General features: G+C 42.1%; 1 protein-coding gene across 1 annotated transcript in view; it reads right to left on the bottom strand.

Annotated features, from left to right (window-relative positions):
- Window positions 1-18,332, bottom strand: part of LOC134528539 (ras-responsive element-binding protein 1-like) — a 129,198-nt gene that overhangs the window by 13,233 nt on the left and 97,633 nt on the right. Inside the window, exon 2 of the mRNA XM_063362256.1 lies at window positions 853-970. Coding sequence (XP_063218326.1) covers window positions 853-925 — 73 coding nt within the window. The 5' untranslated portion in view covers window positions 926-970. The remainder of the gene's footprint in view (window positions 1-852; window positions 971-18,332) is intronic.

Below are 18,332 nucleotides of genomic sequence, written 5' to 3'. Positions count from 1 at the left end.
AAAACTATACGCCAATTTTCTTAAGAAACACGTATTTTTAATCGTTCAGACATTTTGTGTTTCACTTGTTGCCTTGGGATAGACATTACATGTCGATGCATTTATAAAGACAAGTTAAATAGTTGCGATTCTGATGTGTACTACTAATTCTAGGTTAGTACGAGCTTAATATTTAAGTTCAATCTTAGCTACGTTCCTGGTATTTCAAGTACATAGGCTAATGACACCGCCGTAATTTTGCTTCATTAAAAAAATTATCAATCTTAAGGGTTTTTGTTTTTGACGTGATAACGTCTTATAAATCGATGAACGCCGGCTGCACGCACGAAAAATTGTCACGTTCCGCCTGAGCCGAGCGTCCAAGAACCGGCCACCACAATGCGAGAAAATCTTCTATAATACCAAACAGGTTAAGGCGGGCTTTTTTTAAACTAATTGTTCGTGATTATATTTAAACAAATTATTTAAATTATATTTTGCAAAAAACTGTAATAAATAATATTTAAAAATTAAAAAAGAATGCAATAATTTTTTCATCAATGTTTTCTTATGACGTTTATCACGTAAAATTATAGTCCGTAAACCGACTTCACAGACAACCCGGCCCCCCCTTTTTTTTACGTGTTACATCTTAGCTCTCGGTATACGGCATTTGGTAGGAGTAATCTAATGGAACGGAAGTGTGTAACCTCTGTGCTATGGCGCGAACCAAGGTTCGCAAAGCCAAAGGAATGTTTACAAGCCGGGAAGTATCTGAATGAACTCCGTGGGCGAGTATCGGGAGCGAGCACAGAGACACGGAGACACGGAGACACGGAGACACGGAGACACGGAGACGGCAGCATGTCTCACCTCGAGCTGCGCCGGGCGGGGCGGGAGCCGGCGAGGTGACCACGGGCTGCTGCAGTGTTGCCATGTCTTGCATCGCTGCGCCTGAGACCGGGGCTGCAACTGCGCTACGGCCGCCCGCCTGCCACCAGACAAGCAACACACTCAGCACCCTGGGCACACATGGGTGCGTGTAGTGGACAAGCAAACAACCTCCCCCCCCCCCCCCTAAAGATTAAAGCTTTTTTTTTAACTTAAGTTATTTTGGAAACAAAAAATTTATCAATATATGGTAATACGGATGATATTTCGGGGCGACTGAAATGCTGCCCCTTGGATGGGCAGGATTTTTCTGACTGATTAGTTTGTAAAGTGACCTGACCTGACCTGACCTGACCTGACCTGACCTGACCTGACCTGACCTAACCTAACCTAACCTGACCTAACCTGACCTGACCTGACCTGACCTGACCTGACCTAAACTAACCACTGTCAGAAAAATCCTGAAGGGCTGCCCTTCCAAGGGGCAGCATTTCATCCCCCCCGATATTTCCCTAATATATATGAAGATATTTTTCTAGTATAGCCTATTATGAAGGTTACTTTAATTTTAAAATGTTATAAATCTGTATTTTGAATTCGAATATTATTTCATCTTACGTAATAATTAATTGCATTTTTCTTAACATCTAGCAATAAGAATAACTGATATAATGTTGTGTGATATGTTTTTGTGACAAGCTAGCTCTGATGACTGTTAAACGTCCTGTAAAACAGTAGGCTAAAAGAATAAAACGAAAAAAAAAAAAACTGACCGATTCTAAACCTGGGTCCTCCTTGCAAAAAAAAAAACTTTCGGCACAGCTTACAGGCGTAGGAAGATTTCGAAAGACCTATATCCTCTGGAAATATTTTCAAACTTCTATTAACTTCTGGAACATTTTAAGAACTTAATGTACGTAACATCTGTTATGTTCTACATTATTACAAAATTATCGATTATACATTTTCTCATTTTCATTCAACGAAAATATTACGAATGTTTTTAACTCAATGCATCCAGCATTGAATAGCTTATAACGTGGGGATATTATGCCAACTAAAGTAGTGAGTTAATTTTTTAACCTTCAAACACTATTTTTCATCCCTTGCATTAATAACGTAATCGTATAAAAATTTGCTTTGCGCCATAAGGTTTACGATATTATTATTTGAACAAATTTATACTAAAAATGTTATGCATTTTTTTTAAATTTACACCCCTGTTTTATGATAATAATTAATTTAATCAAAAATTATTTTAGCCAAAGTTTTACATAAAGATTACGATTCATACAAGAAATTATAACGGATTTGTTGGATATCTATCTAAAAAAAAAAGCAACGATTTTTTACACCTCTTGTTATGTCCGCCCCTTGTAATAATGGTTGGTTACAAAAATTAATTTTAACAAATGTTTTTATAATACATACTTAAAAAAAAAGATTCTACAGTGTACGTGGAAGGGAAGTTTTATTCATATTTTTATTCAACCCCAGATTTCTTCAACCCCTTGAAATAATAGTATGTATCATGAAAAATTATTTCAGACAAATGTTTTAGATAAATGTACTAAGATTTACAAACAATTAATATACAAACTGTGGAGTTGACGATGGTTTCGGGGTCTGCGGACCGTCGCACCGCGGTAAAGCCACAGTAGCCAGTGTTCCCTCGGAACGCACCCAGGAGTGTTGACCGTTCCCATGACACCGACGAGCTAACGAAGAGACGAACCACAAACCATTCCGCACGTTCTGCGCTCACAGATCTAGGCATTGAACCACGTTATTTAAATAATGTCTTATAAATATTTCAATTATATTAGGCAAAATAGCACTGAGTGCTGGGATGTCTCATTGTAAGTATCAAACCTGTAAAGTGTAAAGTATGTGTTAATAAAAACTTTTGAATTGAAAATGGCCCCGTGAAACACAAACACGTGAGCAAGACCTCAGCACTCGCCACTGATGTGCCACATCTAACCCCGGTAACTGGCAAATCCATGTGTTTTCATGTTGCAAATGTACTTATACTACCACATTGAAACTTTATGTACAATTCTTTAAAAATTATTAAGAGCCAGATAAATATACGTAAATTGTGTTTCCAAATACATTTCTGAACGCAAATCACACGTAGGATCCGCAAAGCCTCTATTCGCTGCCGGAGCAGCTTCGTCGACTATCGAATCATACGATTTGAAGAGAGAAAATTTTAAACTATATACGTAATGGAACGGCTCCGATAAAAGCGAAAACGACTTAAAAACAATAAAACTCGACTTTAACCTGATTTTCGACAAAATACTGCCCATCTTGTTACAATTCATTAAAAAAATTAATACTATGAAGTTTTCCTTTGTCTTTGTGAACTTCGGTTAGCGACATCAGGCACAGATGCCAGCACCGCGGTTGTTGCACATTTCCGTTCCATGCCACTTCCGTTCCACTAAATTACTCCCACCAAATGCCGTGCACCGAGAGCTAAGGTGTTATACATCATAAAGACCCGAGAGCTAAGGTGTTACACATCAGAAAGACCCGCAAGAGAACAGCCAGGAGCGCGCGCCTGGGGGATGATGGTCTGCGGGCGACACGTGACGTCACAGGTGCTTATCAGCCCTCGACTGAGCGTCTTTATCAGCGGCGCACGGGCCGCGTGCGTGAGACGACGACCCCCCCCCCCCCCCTCGGCTAGTGAAGGGGCCTGCGAGCGTACTTCCCAACTCGAGCCGTATCTGCGTCGTTGAGTCCATCTGGGCTCGAGCTCACTATCTGCTGCTTGCTCGCGCAGGTGTGCAGCACTGGCCACTTCTAGCCTCGGCCCCGTGTTCTCGTGCTGCAAATACGCTTACAATACCACATTCGCACGCGAAATTTAACGCGGCGTTCTTCAAAATAGGCCCGAGTGTGATAAACGGGGCGACTGAAATGCTGCCCCTTGGATGGGCAGCCCTTCAGGATTTTTCTGACAGTGGTTAGTTTGTAAAGTGACCTGACCTGACCTAACCTGACCTGACCTAACCTAACCTGACCTAACCTAACCTGACCTAACCTAACCTAAACCACTGTCAGAAAAATCCTGAAGGGCTGCCCATCCAAGGGGCAACAATTCAGACAACCTTTCAAAAACACTGTCAGAAAAATCCTGAAGGGCTGCTCTTCCAAGGGGCAAGTTTTCAGGATTATTTCAAAACTTAAAGAAACATGATTTCAGAAAATTGGATGGGCTGCCCTTCCAGTCGCTGTACAAACAAAACATTTCCAGAAAAATCCTGAAGGGCTGCCCTTCCAAGGGGCAACAATTCAGCTCCCCCTGATAAACATAATAATTTTTTGACGTGATAACGTCTTATAAATCGATGAACGCCGGCTGCACGCACGAAAAATTGTCACGTTCCGCCTGAGCCGAGCTTGCAAGAACCGGCCAACCACCGTGCGAGAAAATCTTCTATAATATCAAACACGTTCAGGCGGGCTTTTTAGGTGATTGTTCGTGATTATATTTAAACAAATTATTTAAGTTAAATTTGCATAATAAATAATATTTGAAAATTAAAATAATATGCAGATTGTCATCGATGTTTTCTTATGACGTTATCACGTAAAATTAGCGTCCGTAAACCGACTTTACAGACAAACCCCCCGCCCCCCTTTTTTTTCCAACTACATTTCTGGACGCGAATCACTCGTAGTTCCCGCACCGCCGCTAGAACGCGCTGCCGACGCAGCTACGTCGACACGGGGCCACAGACATGCAGGGTGGAGGCGCGCCTACCTCGCCTGTTGCCGGCCGCCGCGCGCCGCGCCACTGCGCAGGGGGGAGGGGAGCCGCCTCCCTCCCCACTCCCTCCCCTCACTCGCACACGGGGGGAGGGGGGAACGCCACATCCTCCCCTCAATCGCACACGGGGGAGCAACTCTTTGCCCAGACCGAGACCTAGTTTTATGAAGTAGTTTTGAGCACAGCCGCTAGATAGGGGCTTTCGTAATGTATTACTAATATATAGAGACCGGAAAAATTCGGAAATTCATTTCGCGATAGGCTAAAATACAAATAGTTATACCTCAGTGATACCTCTGCTATTGGCTCACAACTCACCTGGATGACTCTGGGCCAGTGAGAAACACCCAACCAAAGCTTTATAATAATCACAGGCTGCTATGTTGGGACGTCTCACAAGACAGCAGCCAATGAGTGGGTGGCATTTGACCGAGTGTACGTAGAACTATGGAGTTCATCCTAAACAAGCCAGTGAAAATTAATTTACTTTTGGTAGCCACATATTTTTTTTTTTTTTGTGTGGCATAACAGAAAATTCTTTTCATTTTTGGAATTGAACATCTAGCCAGACTCTTGTTTTATTTTTTGCTAGTAGTTAAGGGCCCACGTAACAGCTAGCGTCATATGTCGCACAAAATATGGTTTCACTTTCCACTTAAGAGTCGCACTGACTCTTTATGGCTTGGGAAACCTATCAGATTCAGGATTGCGAAATTCACTACCGATGACAAAATAATTTAATACATACGGAGTCATTTGGAATAATGTACGAAACCTGGTGACCAGAAGATAAACCATCACCTCCTTGAATGATTTCAACACTGAAGAGTCCCTTACGTCCCTGGTGCATGTGGCAGACACAGACGATTCCTTACAGGCTGAAATAGTGCTGTTAGCGTAAACTGTTAGTCGCAATAATTGTATTTATTTGCACATTACAGAGCGTCGGCTGACGAACACATCCCAAACAGGCTAGCACTACACACGAATAAAACAAATACAAATAACAAAGGAAAAAAATCAAATGTGTAATGTAGACGCGGATATCGAAGCAATCACACACAACGCATTGAAAAGTGAATACGGACAAAATAAAACAACATATAAAAATACTACTACAAAAATTTAACACAATAAAATTCATTATTAAATTCACATTCAAAATACATAGTCACAAATTATGTATGGATATTAATAATTAATATTACTTAAAATGAATTGCAATAGAGAAGCGACTAAGACTGCACTCAGGGCTGACAAGAGCCACTGCAATGACGACTGCCGGCCGAGAACTACTTGCGCGGCGACCCGTAGGGACAACAGGGACAGTAGGGACAGCAGGGACAGCAGGGACAGCAGGGACAGCAGGGACAGCAGGTACAGCAGGTACAGCAGGGACAGCAGGGACAGCTGGGAAAGCAGGGACAGCAGGGACAGCAGGGACAGCAGGGAAAGCAGGGACAGTAGGGACAGCAGGGACAGTAGGGACAGCAGGGACAGTAGGGACAGTAGGGACAGCAGGGACAGTAGGGACAGTAGTGCACTCCGGGACTCGAACCATGGACCAGCTCACAGCTGCCTTGCTGGCCGTCCACGCTGTTACAATATACCGTCCACTTACGGACTTCTCAACGAGAATTTACCCGAGATAAACGTTATTACAGATAACTGAATCTTCGTAAAAAAAATCTAGTCTAGATTCCGACTCCCAAGTTCTTTGTTTCGTTGTAAACAGATAAGTAGTGACTCAACAAATTTCTAATGATTTTTATTTGTACACCAGTTAAAATTTTGTGGATTCGTGTTCAGTGTAAGTGAAATAAGTGGCTGTTAATTTACGACGAGATCCGTACATTGACGAGGATCCCTGAATGAATTTAACCGGCGTTTTTCGTAAATTTAAGGTGCGCATTTTTAACAACGTAGCGGCAGGACCACTCGACCCCCCACGGCCATCTCCCATCTCGACATCGACGGGACTTAGGTTCGCTCTTACACTCTGTTGAATTTTTCATTTTCTCGTCATTGCCGTTATTTAAGGGTTAAAACTGAAATTTTAACACGATAAACTCCCTTGCAGTTTTTGGTTTGTCGCAAATGTTTTCAGCAGGTATTCGCTCGAGCAAGTTTACGTCATCACTTTGCGCAAATTCTTCAACCAATGACACAAATGCAACAAAGGTATCGTGTAGGAATTCAAGAACTAACCCTCAAATAATAGTAGTGAAGAGAAAATAAAACAAATCAACTGGCGCGAGAGTATACTAGCCTTAAGACCATGGCATGTACTAATCCACATTCAGTCCATAAACCCCGAGGTCAGCGGCTCACAAACCCGAGCTGCAATTGTTGACGCTTTTCGCAGAACCGCCGTTTGAAGCTAGACATGCATACCAACTTGAAAAGTACACACTCGTCACAACTTTGGACTTTAAAACAGTTTTGCAACGGTCGCTCTTTGTGATCTTTCCAAAAATACAAGTGCCACGGAATCCTGGACCCAAATCTCAGTTAACACCTTCACGGAAATTTATATTATAAAAATTACAACAACAAAAATTGGGCCAAAATATGTTTGCAAATGTTTAACGTCAGAAGAGATCACCTACAACATAGGGCATGAAAATGATTTGCAAAGATTAACAGGCATTAAAAAATACTGATAGCGAAATGCAGATGAACACGGCAATGTGTTCCTTACCTCCACTAGGTCCGTGCGTTGCGCTACGAAGGCTGTAAACCGAAGTAACGCCAGCTAAGTCCACGCTACGGCATGCTAACATCTTCAGCCGGTCGCTATCGCCTGCAGTCGGCGCAGTATCTCCGCTCTCGCGTGGTCGTGACACGACAGATAACATCTCAGGTTAAACAAAAAAACAAGATGGTCTGGTTGAGGACGTTCAGAGTACGAACTGAAAATCATCCAGATACGAAAACTCGATATCAGCACGTGTTGTCAGCGTGATACGAGGTGGGAGGGCGTTCTTGGACGCTAGAACCATTGGAGATTTAGTCACCGAACACAAGAAGCTATGAATTATCGGGAGATTGCATACTGTGACGAGGTCGAAGTGACCACCACACCTTCGCCATATTGCACCCGAAACACTGAGGAAATGGTGCTTATATGGTGGTCAATGAGTATGGATTAGAACATATATTTTTAAACACAGTTCTGTGAACCTGTTTCCACAAACCAAACACAAAACGCGGTAGCCAGGTGACACTGTAGTAATACACGTATACCAACCCCCTGACGGAAACACGGTGTTATTTGAAGTTAGTTTTATTTTGTTTCGAGCGTAAAATTACGCGCACAGTTTCGACTGATACATTCACCACGATAAACATCCATATTAATAGCGTTTTAAGATGGTTACCGCAGTTAGCAACTGATCATGCATCACATTGACGAATGAACTAAGATTAACGTCGACACAGGGCCATTAGAGAAATGAAGGGAAGACAGATGAGGTTTGAGCATTGTTGGAATCAGGGTCGTCGAGGAAAATTAAGGACCTTTTATTTCGGGCCCCTCCCCGTTTTCTTACGCACAAAGTTTCAAACACCAAAATTTTATATTCAAAGTAGCATTTTGATGTGGGACGTATTTGAATACACAACACATGAATGACAACAAACTTAGGCAATTGCAACCCGGGCCTGCAATATGTGGAGTGCAACGGCTGCATCCGTCGTGAGACACGTTTCCGAGAGTTCTGTCGGCGAACAGGCCGTGCAAACAAGTGACTGCGCAGCGCAGGTGGTCTTTGGGGCAAGGCTGCCAACGTAAACATGTTTCAATATACGTCCAACAGTCACTCTAGTCTCGCGCCTGCTCCAGCCCACGGCGCATTGGGGCAAGCAGTTCCATTTCTAAAATAATGCATTCTGACTGAAAGGGAAACATTCGGCAAGAACTCAAGGTTTCAGACTTGGCATACGCTGTGTCCGCCCAACATGACAGGATGTGTCACAGTAGGACTGGTGGTGGTAAGGTTTGCACTACTTGTTATAATGACGTAGGACCAGCGGAGCACAACACCCCCCCCCCCTCCCCAGGGTCACGCCAGAGACCTAAAGAGCCCATCACATTATTTTTGAGCACATTCATCTATGGTTAACCCCACTTACAAAACACTTGGGCCAGAGGTCACGCGAATCCCATATATCTGCAGGTGTTCAAATACATATTTTACGGTGATTAAATGTGAAAATAGAGCGAAATAATGTTTTTTGACGTGATAACGTCTCATAAATCTATGAACGCCGGCTGCACGCACGAAAAAGCATGACTCACTGTCACGTTCCGCCTGAGCCGAGTGTGCAAGAAGCGGCCAACCACCGTGCGAGAAAATCTATAATATCAAACAGGTTAAGGCGGGCCTTTTCAAAAGCAGCAATTTAAAAAATTTTATATTACGTTATCACGTACTAAAATTTTCGTCCGTAAACCAACTTTACAGACAACCACCTCCCCCTTTTTTTAACAGTTTATAATGCAAATTTAAAGTTGTGTCGATATATACGGTCACGTTCACCAGCCGTAGCACGGGAAGCCTTCTTTTCACAGACGAGAGAGCCAATCGCCCGATCGTATCTTCGTTTTTTTTTTAACAACTCATGATAACTAATGGTCAATTAGGTTAGGTTAGCTACATTATAAATACTTTAAATCATCGTGGACGGTTGATTTGGTTAGAATAGCTACATTAAAGATACTGTGAAATCATGTAAACGGTTTCCTAGCGCTGGATAGCTACACATTAAAAAGTTATTTGCTAAGCAACCATAAAATGATTTTACAGTATTTTTAATGTAGCTATATAACCAACCATTCACAATGTTTTAAAGTATTTATAATGTAGCTAACCTATCATATGCTTCTTTTGACTCAAAAAAACCAGATACCGTTTTATCTTCATTTACTGAAAATTTCTTTAAATTACTTCTTGCTAATTTTAAGAATGACATCTTATAAGTTAAACCCACGCATTTGGAGAATAAATGCCCGCGAATTTTTTCCCCCCCAAATAAATACACCTGCTGTGGTACGGAAAAAAAAAAAAGCGAGCGTGAACTTGGGGAGTGGCTCTCTCGTCTGTGAATGAAGGCTTCCCCAGTACCACACGTCGCCGGCTACCGGGTGGTCGCGCGCACGGCAGGTGTCTGGCGGACACCCCCCGCTGATATCGATCACCCCCGGCCATCAGCTCACCCGCGCCTGGTAGGGGTGACAGGGGTGACAGGGGTAGTGCCGCAGCCCGCGCCGGACAGCCGAGCCGCGGGTTGCCGCCTCGCCAGGGGCAGCTGCCACCAGCCGTGACTCGGCCGTTTCTCTGCTTCAGCCCCATGACTCTACACCCTCGCCCCACCACGCGTTAACTTTGTCTTTCTTAACAGCCACCCACACGTTGGCTCGTGACTTTCATCTGTTCGCGTTTCACGCCACGGCTCCTGAATCTAAGCTTTTAACAGACGTTCCTCACGCGTACATTAAGTGCGTTAAGACAACAAAACTAAATCATTTAGTCCAGTAACTAACAAGGAAGCTCAATAATATCTTTAAAAAATACCCGTATCACTAGCCACTAGCGAGAAAAATCTATTAACTAATATTATAAACGAAAAAAGGCAGATACAAAATACAAATAAGGTCATCGTAACTTCCCTCACGACCTATGCGTAATGCATGACACTAATATTCCCACTGAGAAATAAAAACATTACGTCCACAATATTTTTGTTCAGAGATTTTTCTTTAAAAACGGGCATAAATTTCAACAGATTATTTTGTTCCTTGGCCTGAAAAATGTTTTCACGTGACGTCTAATAAATCGATGAATACCGGCTGCACGCACGAAAGTGTCCCGTAACGCACATTGTCCCGTTACGCTGTGTCCCGTTACGCTCATTGTACGCTTGCGCCGCATCTAACTATCTTCCACTCGATTGGAACAACCATCGAGTTGACTTTTTCGAGGCACATTAAACTTGAAGCACTCCCATTCGTTTCCTACTTTTTCTATCATCGTCCTATCCTTAACAGAATAACACAGACTGGAAGAAGTTAAATAGCAAACATGTATAAAAGTTATAGTTAAAATAATCTCTTCGTTAAAGTTAAACATATTTGAATTAATGAGTGCAAATAAAAGTAAATTTATCAATTAAATTGTAGATTTAATTTCACTCCTTCTTTGTATCCATACAAAATAGTGATAATTCAATAAAAATGATTCAATTTTATCCATAAAAGTATGCAATAATTTCATCAATGTTTTGTTATGACTGTCACGTTAAACTATCGTCCGTAAACCGACTTTACAGACAACCAATTTTTTTTTCTTTCTAAAAACGGGCATAAATATCAACAGATTATTTTGTTCCTTGGCCTGAAATTTTTTTTTAGGTTTAACCAATGGTTCTCTTCTAGTAACCGCTGAAGAAAAGGGCAGAGGCTCGAACAGGCAACCACGGACAGCGAGGACCACCAGGCTGCCTCTGTTGCGATTGCGATGTTAAGTGTATTTCAGGGGCGGATTCAGAAATATTTTTTTGGGGGGGAGGAGGGGGGAGATGAATTTTTGAAGAAAAAAATTATGAACAATTTTATAAAAAAAATTACATTTCTATTGACACTAACGCACTGACAAATGGAACTATAGTAGCAGACGTTGGATGACGTGGCTATTCACACAGTGACATACTTTCTTCACAATAATTTGCCTTTTTTTCCCCACAATTTCAAGGGGAAGGGGGGGGGGAATATATCCCCACCAACTCTTCTCTCCCTGCGTCCGCCACTTATGACTGAGGTGTTTTGAGTGGAACAAACAAGGAATTGGAGGGGGGGGGGGGGCTGTGGGAAGGGGTTCCAACGCCCTGCTTTGCGTGGAGGGGAAAATAAAGGGGGTTGGGGGGCAAGTGATATTCGGGAACACGAGTTCGAAACCCGGAGGAAGATATTTCCGAAAGGTGTGGAGAGGGGTGATGGCAGGTGACGGCAGGTGATGGGGGGGTGGAGGGGGCAGGTCGCACGCGTGTGTCCTGATTGTGACTCACTGACAACCCCCCAGAGCACGCACCGCACTTCCGGTCGGCACGCGACCCGCGCCGGTGGAGGGGGGGTAGGAGGGGAGGGGAGGTCCGAGCAGAGAAGCCTGAGATGTCCATCAAGTTCTGTCCCTGCCCGAACACGCCCGAACAATTCACCTTCGGCCAACCTCGGGTTTATTTATATATATTTATATTTCTCTTGTTTATTTTCATGTAACTATACTAACCTAGCTAACCGTCCATAGTGTTCTAAAGTGGTTTAATGTAGCTAACCTAACCGACCACTTTTAATATTTGAATTCATTTTTCCTGCGCAAAAATAAAACAAATCCCGAGGTTGGCCGAAGGTGAATATTCGGGCGTGTTCGGGCAGGGACAGAACTTGGTGGACATATTAGGCTTCTCTCAATAATCGGCCAAAAGCTGCATTATGCAGGGTGACTTGCAAATCTCTGATAAATTAAATTTGAGCGATTCTTTCAGTACTGGACAAATGTATGTGTAACATCAAAACCTGGAAACTAGCAAATTCACGTGTCCTCATGTTGCAAACACAATTGTAATATGAAACTCGAGACACGAAATTTACTTTAAAATTCTTTAAAATAATGCCGAGCGTGATAAATATAAAAAAAAAATTGTGTTTTCAACTACATTTCTTGACGAAAATCACACGTAGTTTTCGCACCCACCGCTAGAATTCGCTGCCGGAGCAGTTACGTCGACTATCGAATCATTTTACTAGCAGATAGAATTTTTAATTTTTATAATGAAACGGTTCCGATAAAAGTGAAAAAGACTTGGAAAAAATACTAACCACACCCCAGCTTTGGACCTGATTTTGGACGAGGAATTATACTAAAACACTTCTTGTTAAAATTCCTTAAGCCGTGAAGAACATACTTTGGCTTTGTGAATTTTGGTTCGCGCCATACTCCATGCGAATATTTCCTTTGGGGCTTTAGAAATATCGCGTCTACATTCCGTCACCATCCAATGATTTACCAGAGTTGAGACACAGAATTGAAGAGGCTATTTACTGCTTCCATTACTCCGAACTTGTTAACCAAAGTGTGGGAAGAATTAATTGGACTTCAGGGTGGATGTGTGCCGTTTAACTACAGGTGCACATGTTGAACATTGTAAAGAAAAGCTAAGTTCGTTTACCTTTCAATTTTATGTGTGATTTGTTGTAAAATAGTCTAAATTGAACAGTTATAAAATATAATTGAAAATGGGACATTCTTCCTTAACTTCTGACGCTGGCATTTCGCCCCCGCGCAGGGTTTTCCAGCGGCCATGTTCCGCCTGCACAGTATCGGATGCAGGCCGGGTGTTGGTCGCTACGCTCGCTGCAGGGCCGCGAGGACAGGGGGATGGTTGAGGAGGGGAGGGAGGAAGTGGCGGCAGGTGGGCGCTGGCCCCCCGCCAGGTGGCGATGTGTTTGCGTCTGGCGTTTGGATGCGTTGCCATGGCGACGAGCGCGCCGCCTCCTGCCAGCCAATCAATATCCACGGCCGGCTCCTGCGTCTCCCGGCAACCCGCGCAGCGCCGGCCCCTGCACGGGCAGGCAGCCCGTCGCACACGGGGAGTCTGCGCTTACAGCGCGTCCCACGCTGAGTTGGCAGTACTTACACCACCCGCCTTTTTCTTTGTATACCATCGACGACTATAATAAGTTTTAGTAAATTTTTAGTATTACTACTCGGATATTTTCCAAGACAATAAAGTAGTGAATTTTGATAACGTTATTTCAGTTGTATACATTTTGAAATAGAAAAAATATCAATTATAAACACCAATTATTATTCCACAAAGAGATATATTATTTGTAGAAGTCGGTCACTATTAATAACAAGGCATACAATTAATTATGTATTTAATATGACAAAAATCTTTTGAAACTAATATGGCATATTTCAGTAACGTTTCCTTAATTTCAGTAACGTTTCCTTAGGTGTAAGGATTGAATATTATCATATGATTATGTTGATTGATTACAACAAGAAAACGTATTTCCAAAATTCTAACTGCAAAGTTTCCTCTTTATAAAAAAATATTTTAAAAAATTCATTTAAACAATTATAAAATTATATAGTTGTGTATAAAACTTTTCTACTCTTTGGTTATGAGTGTCAACAGAGCAATTCGAAACAAGGACAGTGCTAACAGTAAACTTCGTGCTTTGGGAAGATAAAAATGCTCATTAAAATGTACACTGCGAGCTAATGATACAACACGCTATAGTCCTGTTATACACTCACTTGTTGATATGTACATTATTAATAAGTTCCCACACTTTAGTCAATTCAAAAATATTATTTAAATTAACATTTATAAAAAGATAAATCTGTTTCATATTATTTTCCATAAATAAAAGTCACGTCAGTCTCATTCTTAACATTCATGGAAGGGGAGAAAGAGATCTCGTACGGAAAACTAAATGGATTACGGAAAATAAACATTCTAGGGTTAAAATTATTTTATACTGATTGCTTCCTCTGACAATAATCTTTCCAAGAGTAATTGGTATAATAATAGCTATGCCCGACATGAGTTTCAATGCCTGTTCGTAATTTTGTTAAGTATGTACACTCTGTAACTCTATATATCTCTTAATATCTATCTCTTTATATTCATCTCTCTATATCACTCTCTCTATATCTCAATCTCCCTATATATATCACTATATATGTATGTATATATCTCTATGTGTCTTCGTATATCTGTATAATTCTCTAAATCTCTAACCCCTTATTTTTATATCTTTATATATATCTCATCAATAAATATATTTTTTCTCTTAATCTATACATCTATATATCACTCTCTAAATATCTCCCTAGCCCCATACCTCTCTGTATATGTATATATCTCAACATCACTCTGTATTTCTCTATCACACAAACTATTTATATCCCTCTCTATCGCACTCCGTCACTCTCTGCCTCTTTCTTTATCTCGTTTTCTCTATATCTATCTATCTTTATCTCTATTAATATATATATTTATCGAATCGCACGCCACCATTATTAAACGGAACACAGAAAAGAGGAATTGACAGAAGTACTTACTGGTAATCATCTGATACTACTCGCGCGCCACTTCTATTTTTGCTTTTAAGGGTTGATATTATCGAAATCTCCTCATGTTTTAATACTTGAGATCAAAAAGAGAACGACCTCCAATAGCAATGCAATTTTTTTTCGGTTATAATATACGTTCAACCATAATTTCTTGCAGATGTGTTGGTATTTATGTTTCTTTAGCAATATCCACTACATGATGGCTAGGAACCGGAAAAATTCGCTGGTTAAAAAACTTCTAGGATGAACTCCATAGTTCTACGTACACTCGGTCAAATGCCACCCACTCATTGGCTGCTGTCTTGTGAGATGTCCCAACGTAGCAGCCTGTGATTCTTATAAAGCTTTGGTCGGGAGTTTCTCATTGGCCCAGAGTCATCCAGGTGAGTTGTGAGTCAATAGCAGAGGCAGCACTGAGTTGTAACTATTTGTATTTTAGCCTATCGAGAAATAAATTCGCGAATTTTTCCGGTATATAATGATGGCATATCATCGATTCTTCCTAGCGAGTTGTTTTCCAGCCATACAGCTACTACATCAGGTGCTTCAGAACAAACACCTCCACTGTCTCCAAGGGAAGAATGTCAAGATGGCGGCCGGAACAAGCGAGCCCCGCGCCGCAATGGCGCTCCGGAACAATGAGAGCGGCGCGCCATTGATTCGCCGGGTGGAGGGGGGGAGCGGCGAGATGAGCCCGGAGCGGCTGGATTGATCCGTGTCCTGGGCCGCGGCGCCCGGCCAATGGCGCGCGGGCTGCGCGGGGCTCATGCGCAGAACACACCGCGCAACAAGTCCCGGGGAGCCACACTCCCGATCCTGCATCTTCGGGTTCTTTTATTGTATTAGCTTAGCTACTTTAGAAATACTTTCAAACATTGTGGACGGTTCATTTGTTAGGATAGCTACATTAAAGATACTGTGAAATCATGTAAACGGTTTCCTAGCCCTGGATAGCTACATATTAAAAAAGTTATTTGCTAAGCAACCATAAAATGATTTTACAGTATTTTTAATGTAGCTATACTTACCTGATATAACCAACCATCCACAATGTTTTAAAGTATTTATAATGTAGCTAACCTATCCTAATCGACCGCAAAATTTATTGCCACACCGGTTTATACAATGAGAGAGAACGGGGGAAAAAAAAGCGAGCATGAACTTCGGGGAACTTCGTGTGTGGCTCTCTCGTCTGTGAAAAGAAGGCTTGCCAACAAGTCCCTGGGGAAAGACGTTGTTCCTTCAGCGGCATCAGCTCAGGGCTGTTCCTGTCAGTTGCGTGGTGTGACACCACACTCGGTAACAAATGCAACAGGGGCACAGTCCTTAACTAACAGTTATAATGATTAGGCTGGCTAGCAGCCTGGCGGGATACGACAAAAGTCGCCCCCGAAACAAATGCGAACAGCAATGCCCAAGCTCCCGCCCATTTGCTTAGTAGTTTATTTCTACTCTGTCCAACTCCTTTCCGGAACCATCCTTCTGTTTCCTTGTAACCAACCTACTTGGTATTAATGCATGACATTTTTGCATCCCGCATGTCAGTACCCAGAATTTTCCCTATGTCTTTGCATATTTTACCTGGGCTCAACGTATCTCGTTTTAGTCTAGAATAGTCAGTGAGTGGAGTTAGTCATGCCAACAATCGCTGCCATGGCTGGCCAATCCCCTCCTAGCACATGATGCATGCTACCTCTCCTGCATGGCTAACATCCTGCATGATTAGAGAGTATAGGCTTCGGCCTGAGACGCACTTAGTCTCCCTCCCTAACCCGGACCCCTCCCAAATACACTTAGTTATTAGTTAGGTTAGGATTTAAAAAAAAAATTATACTGAGAAAAAATCAAAATTAAGTCTCAGACCACACCTTAAGGGCGTTCGTTGCATAGTTAAGTATCAAGAGAGAGAGAGAGAGAGAGAGAGAGAGAGAGAGAGAGAGAGAGAGAGAGAGAGACTGCACTATGGTCTTAAGTGTACAATCACTTCAACGCTATTGTATAAACGGCGACGAATATTCGTCCCGCTCTAGTATAAACTATACAAGTTTTTTTTTTTTTTAATTTTAATACTTTATTGCAGCGATACTCAATTTTTTTATGATTTAACCTCCGAAATTTAATGCTTGATTTTCAGTCAGCTGGAAAAGTGACTATTTACAAATAGAAACCCAGTAGACTGGGCCGTGTTCTACTAAAACAAAACCACGTGTGAGACTAGAATAGTCGCAGACTGAATGTCGTCCAGTTCACAGAAAGCCGTGGTTAAAGACCCGCCCACCCTGTAGCAGAGCTTCACAAGAACTCACACGATCTGAAACCCACTCAGGATATCAGAGTGGCGTCTGTTTACGATAAGCCCCTAAGGCTGGGTTCACAATTAAAAAAATTAAGCGAGTGCATAGCAAGCCATGCACATGACCTGTGCACACGACCTGTGCGAACTGCGAAATCGGTTCACAATTGAATTCTTACTGCTAATTTCAGCCAATGAAATTTCGCGAACTATGCGACATCTGTTACCAGTGTTAGTACTAAATAAACATATTAACTTTCAAAATAACGATAATACTATTATTATCTCGACATTTTCTTACCACAATATGGTTAATAAATATAAACATATTTCTAGTCCCGCCAAAATAGCACCCTGCTCTTATCTCATTGGCTGTTGTGCCATGCGTACGCGACCGAAATAAAATATATTCCTTCCACTCCTGTGCGCACGACCTCGCTCCCATGCACACGACCAACTTGGTTAGGAAACATGGCGTCCATATCCTATGCACACGACCTACTGTTACTGTTACTGTTATTTTTTCAACTGTGAATCCAGCTTAAGAATACGCCGAGGGCGGATTAGTAGTTATGTGTTTGTATTTCGTTTGTTAAGCTGTTTTTACGAGAGTGAAAACAGCTGAAACGCATGTTTTGAAACATCCAGTGTTTTCAAGAATCTGTAGACGGATGTCTCAAGCCTAAAAGCGTATCATGAAAACACTCTCCTAAAAATACAGTTTTGTAAACAACGCAATACGGGAACGTAACCACCCATTTACCCTCAAGACTGTTCTGAAGGGGACGCACCACAACGCCGAAAACCATAACGCCGAATGCCAAATTGACTACAACGCCGACAGCTAGAAAACTGCTGTGTACCACAACGCCGAATTACCACAACGCCGAAATACATTAACGCCGAAAAATGTCATTGCAGGACTGCCACAAAGGTTAGGTTAGGTAAGGTTAGCACACAAATTCATTCAGTTGTTTTTCATTTTGTTCCTGTGCCCCCCCCCCCTTCGACAACATTTTTCGGCGTTGTGGTAATTCGGCGTTGTGGTACACAGCAGTTTTCTATCTGACGGCGTTGCGGTCAATTTGGTATTCGGCGTTATGATATTCGGCGTTATTGTACGTTAAGCGTTATTGTACGTTAAGCGTTGTGGTATTTCGGCGTTGTGGTATTGCGGCGTTGTGGTATTGCGGCGTTGTGGTATTGCGGCGTTGTGGTATTGCGGCGTTGTGGTATTGCG

Source organism: Bacillus rossius, chromosome 1, assembly GCF_032445375.1.
Source record: "Bacillus rossius redtenbacheri isolate Brsri chromosome 1, Brsri_v3, whole genome shotgun sequence".
Classification (NCBI taxonomy): Eukaryota; Metazoa; Arthropoda; class Insecta; order Phasmatodea; family Bacillidae; genus Bacillus; species Bacillus rossius.
Note: the sequence above shows the minus strand (reverse complement) of the source record. Positions and strands in the feature narration are given on the sequence as shown.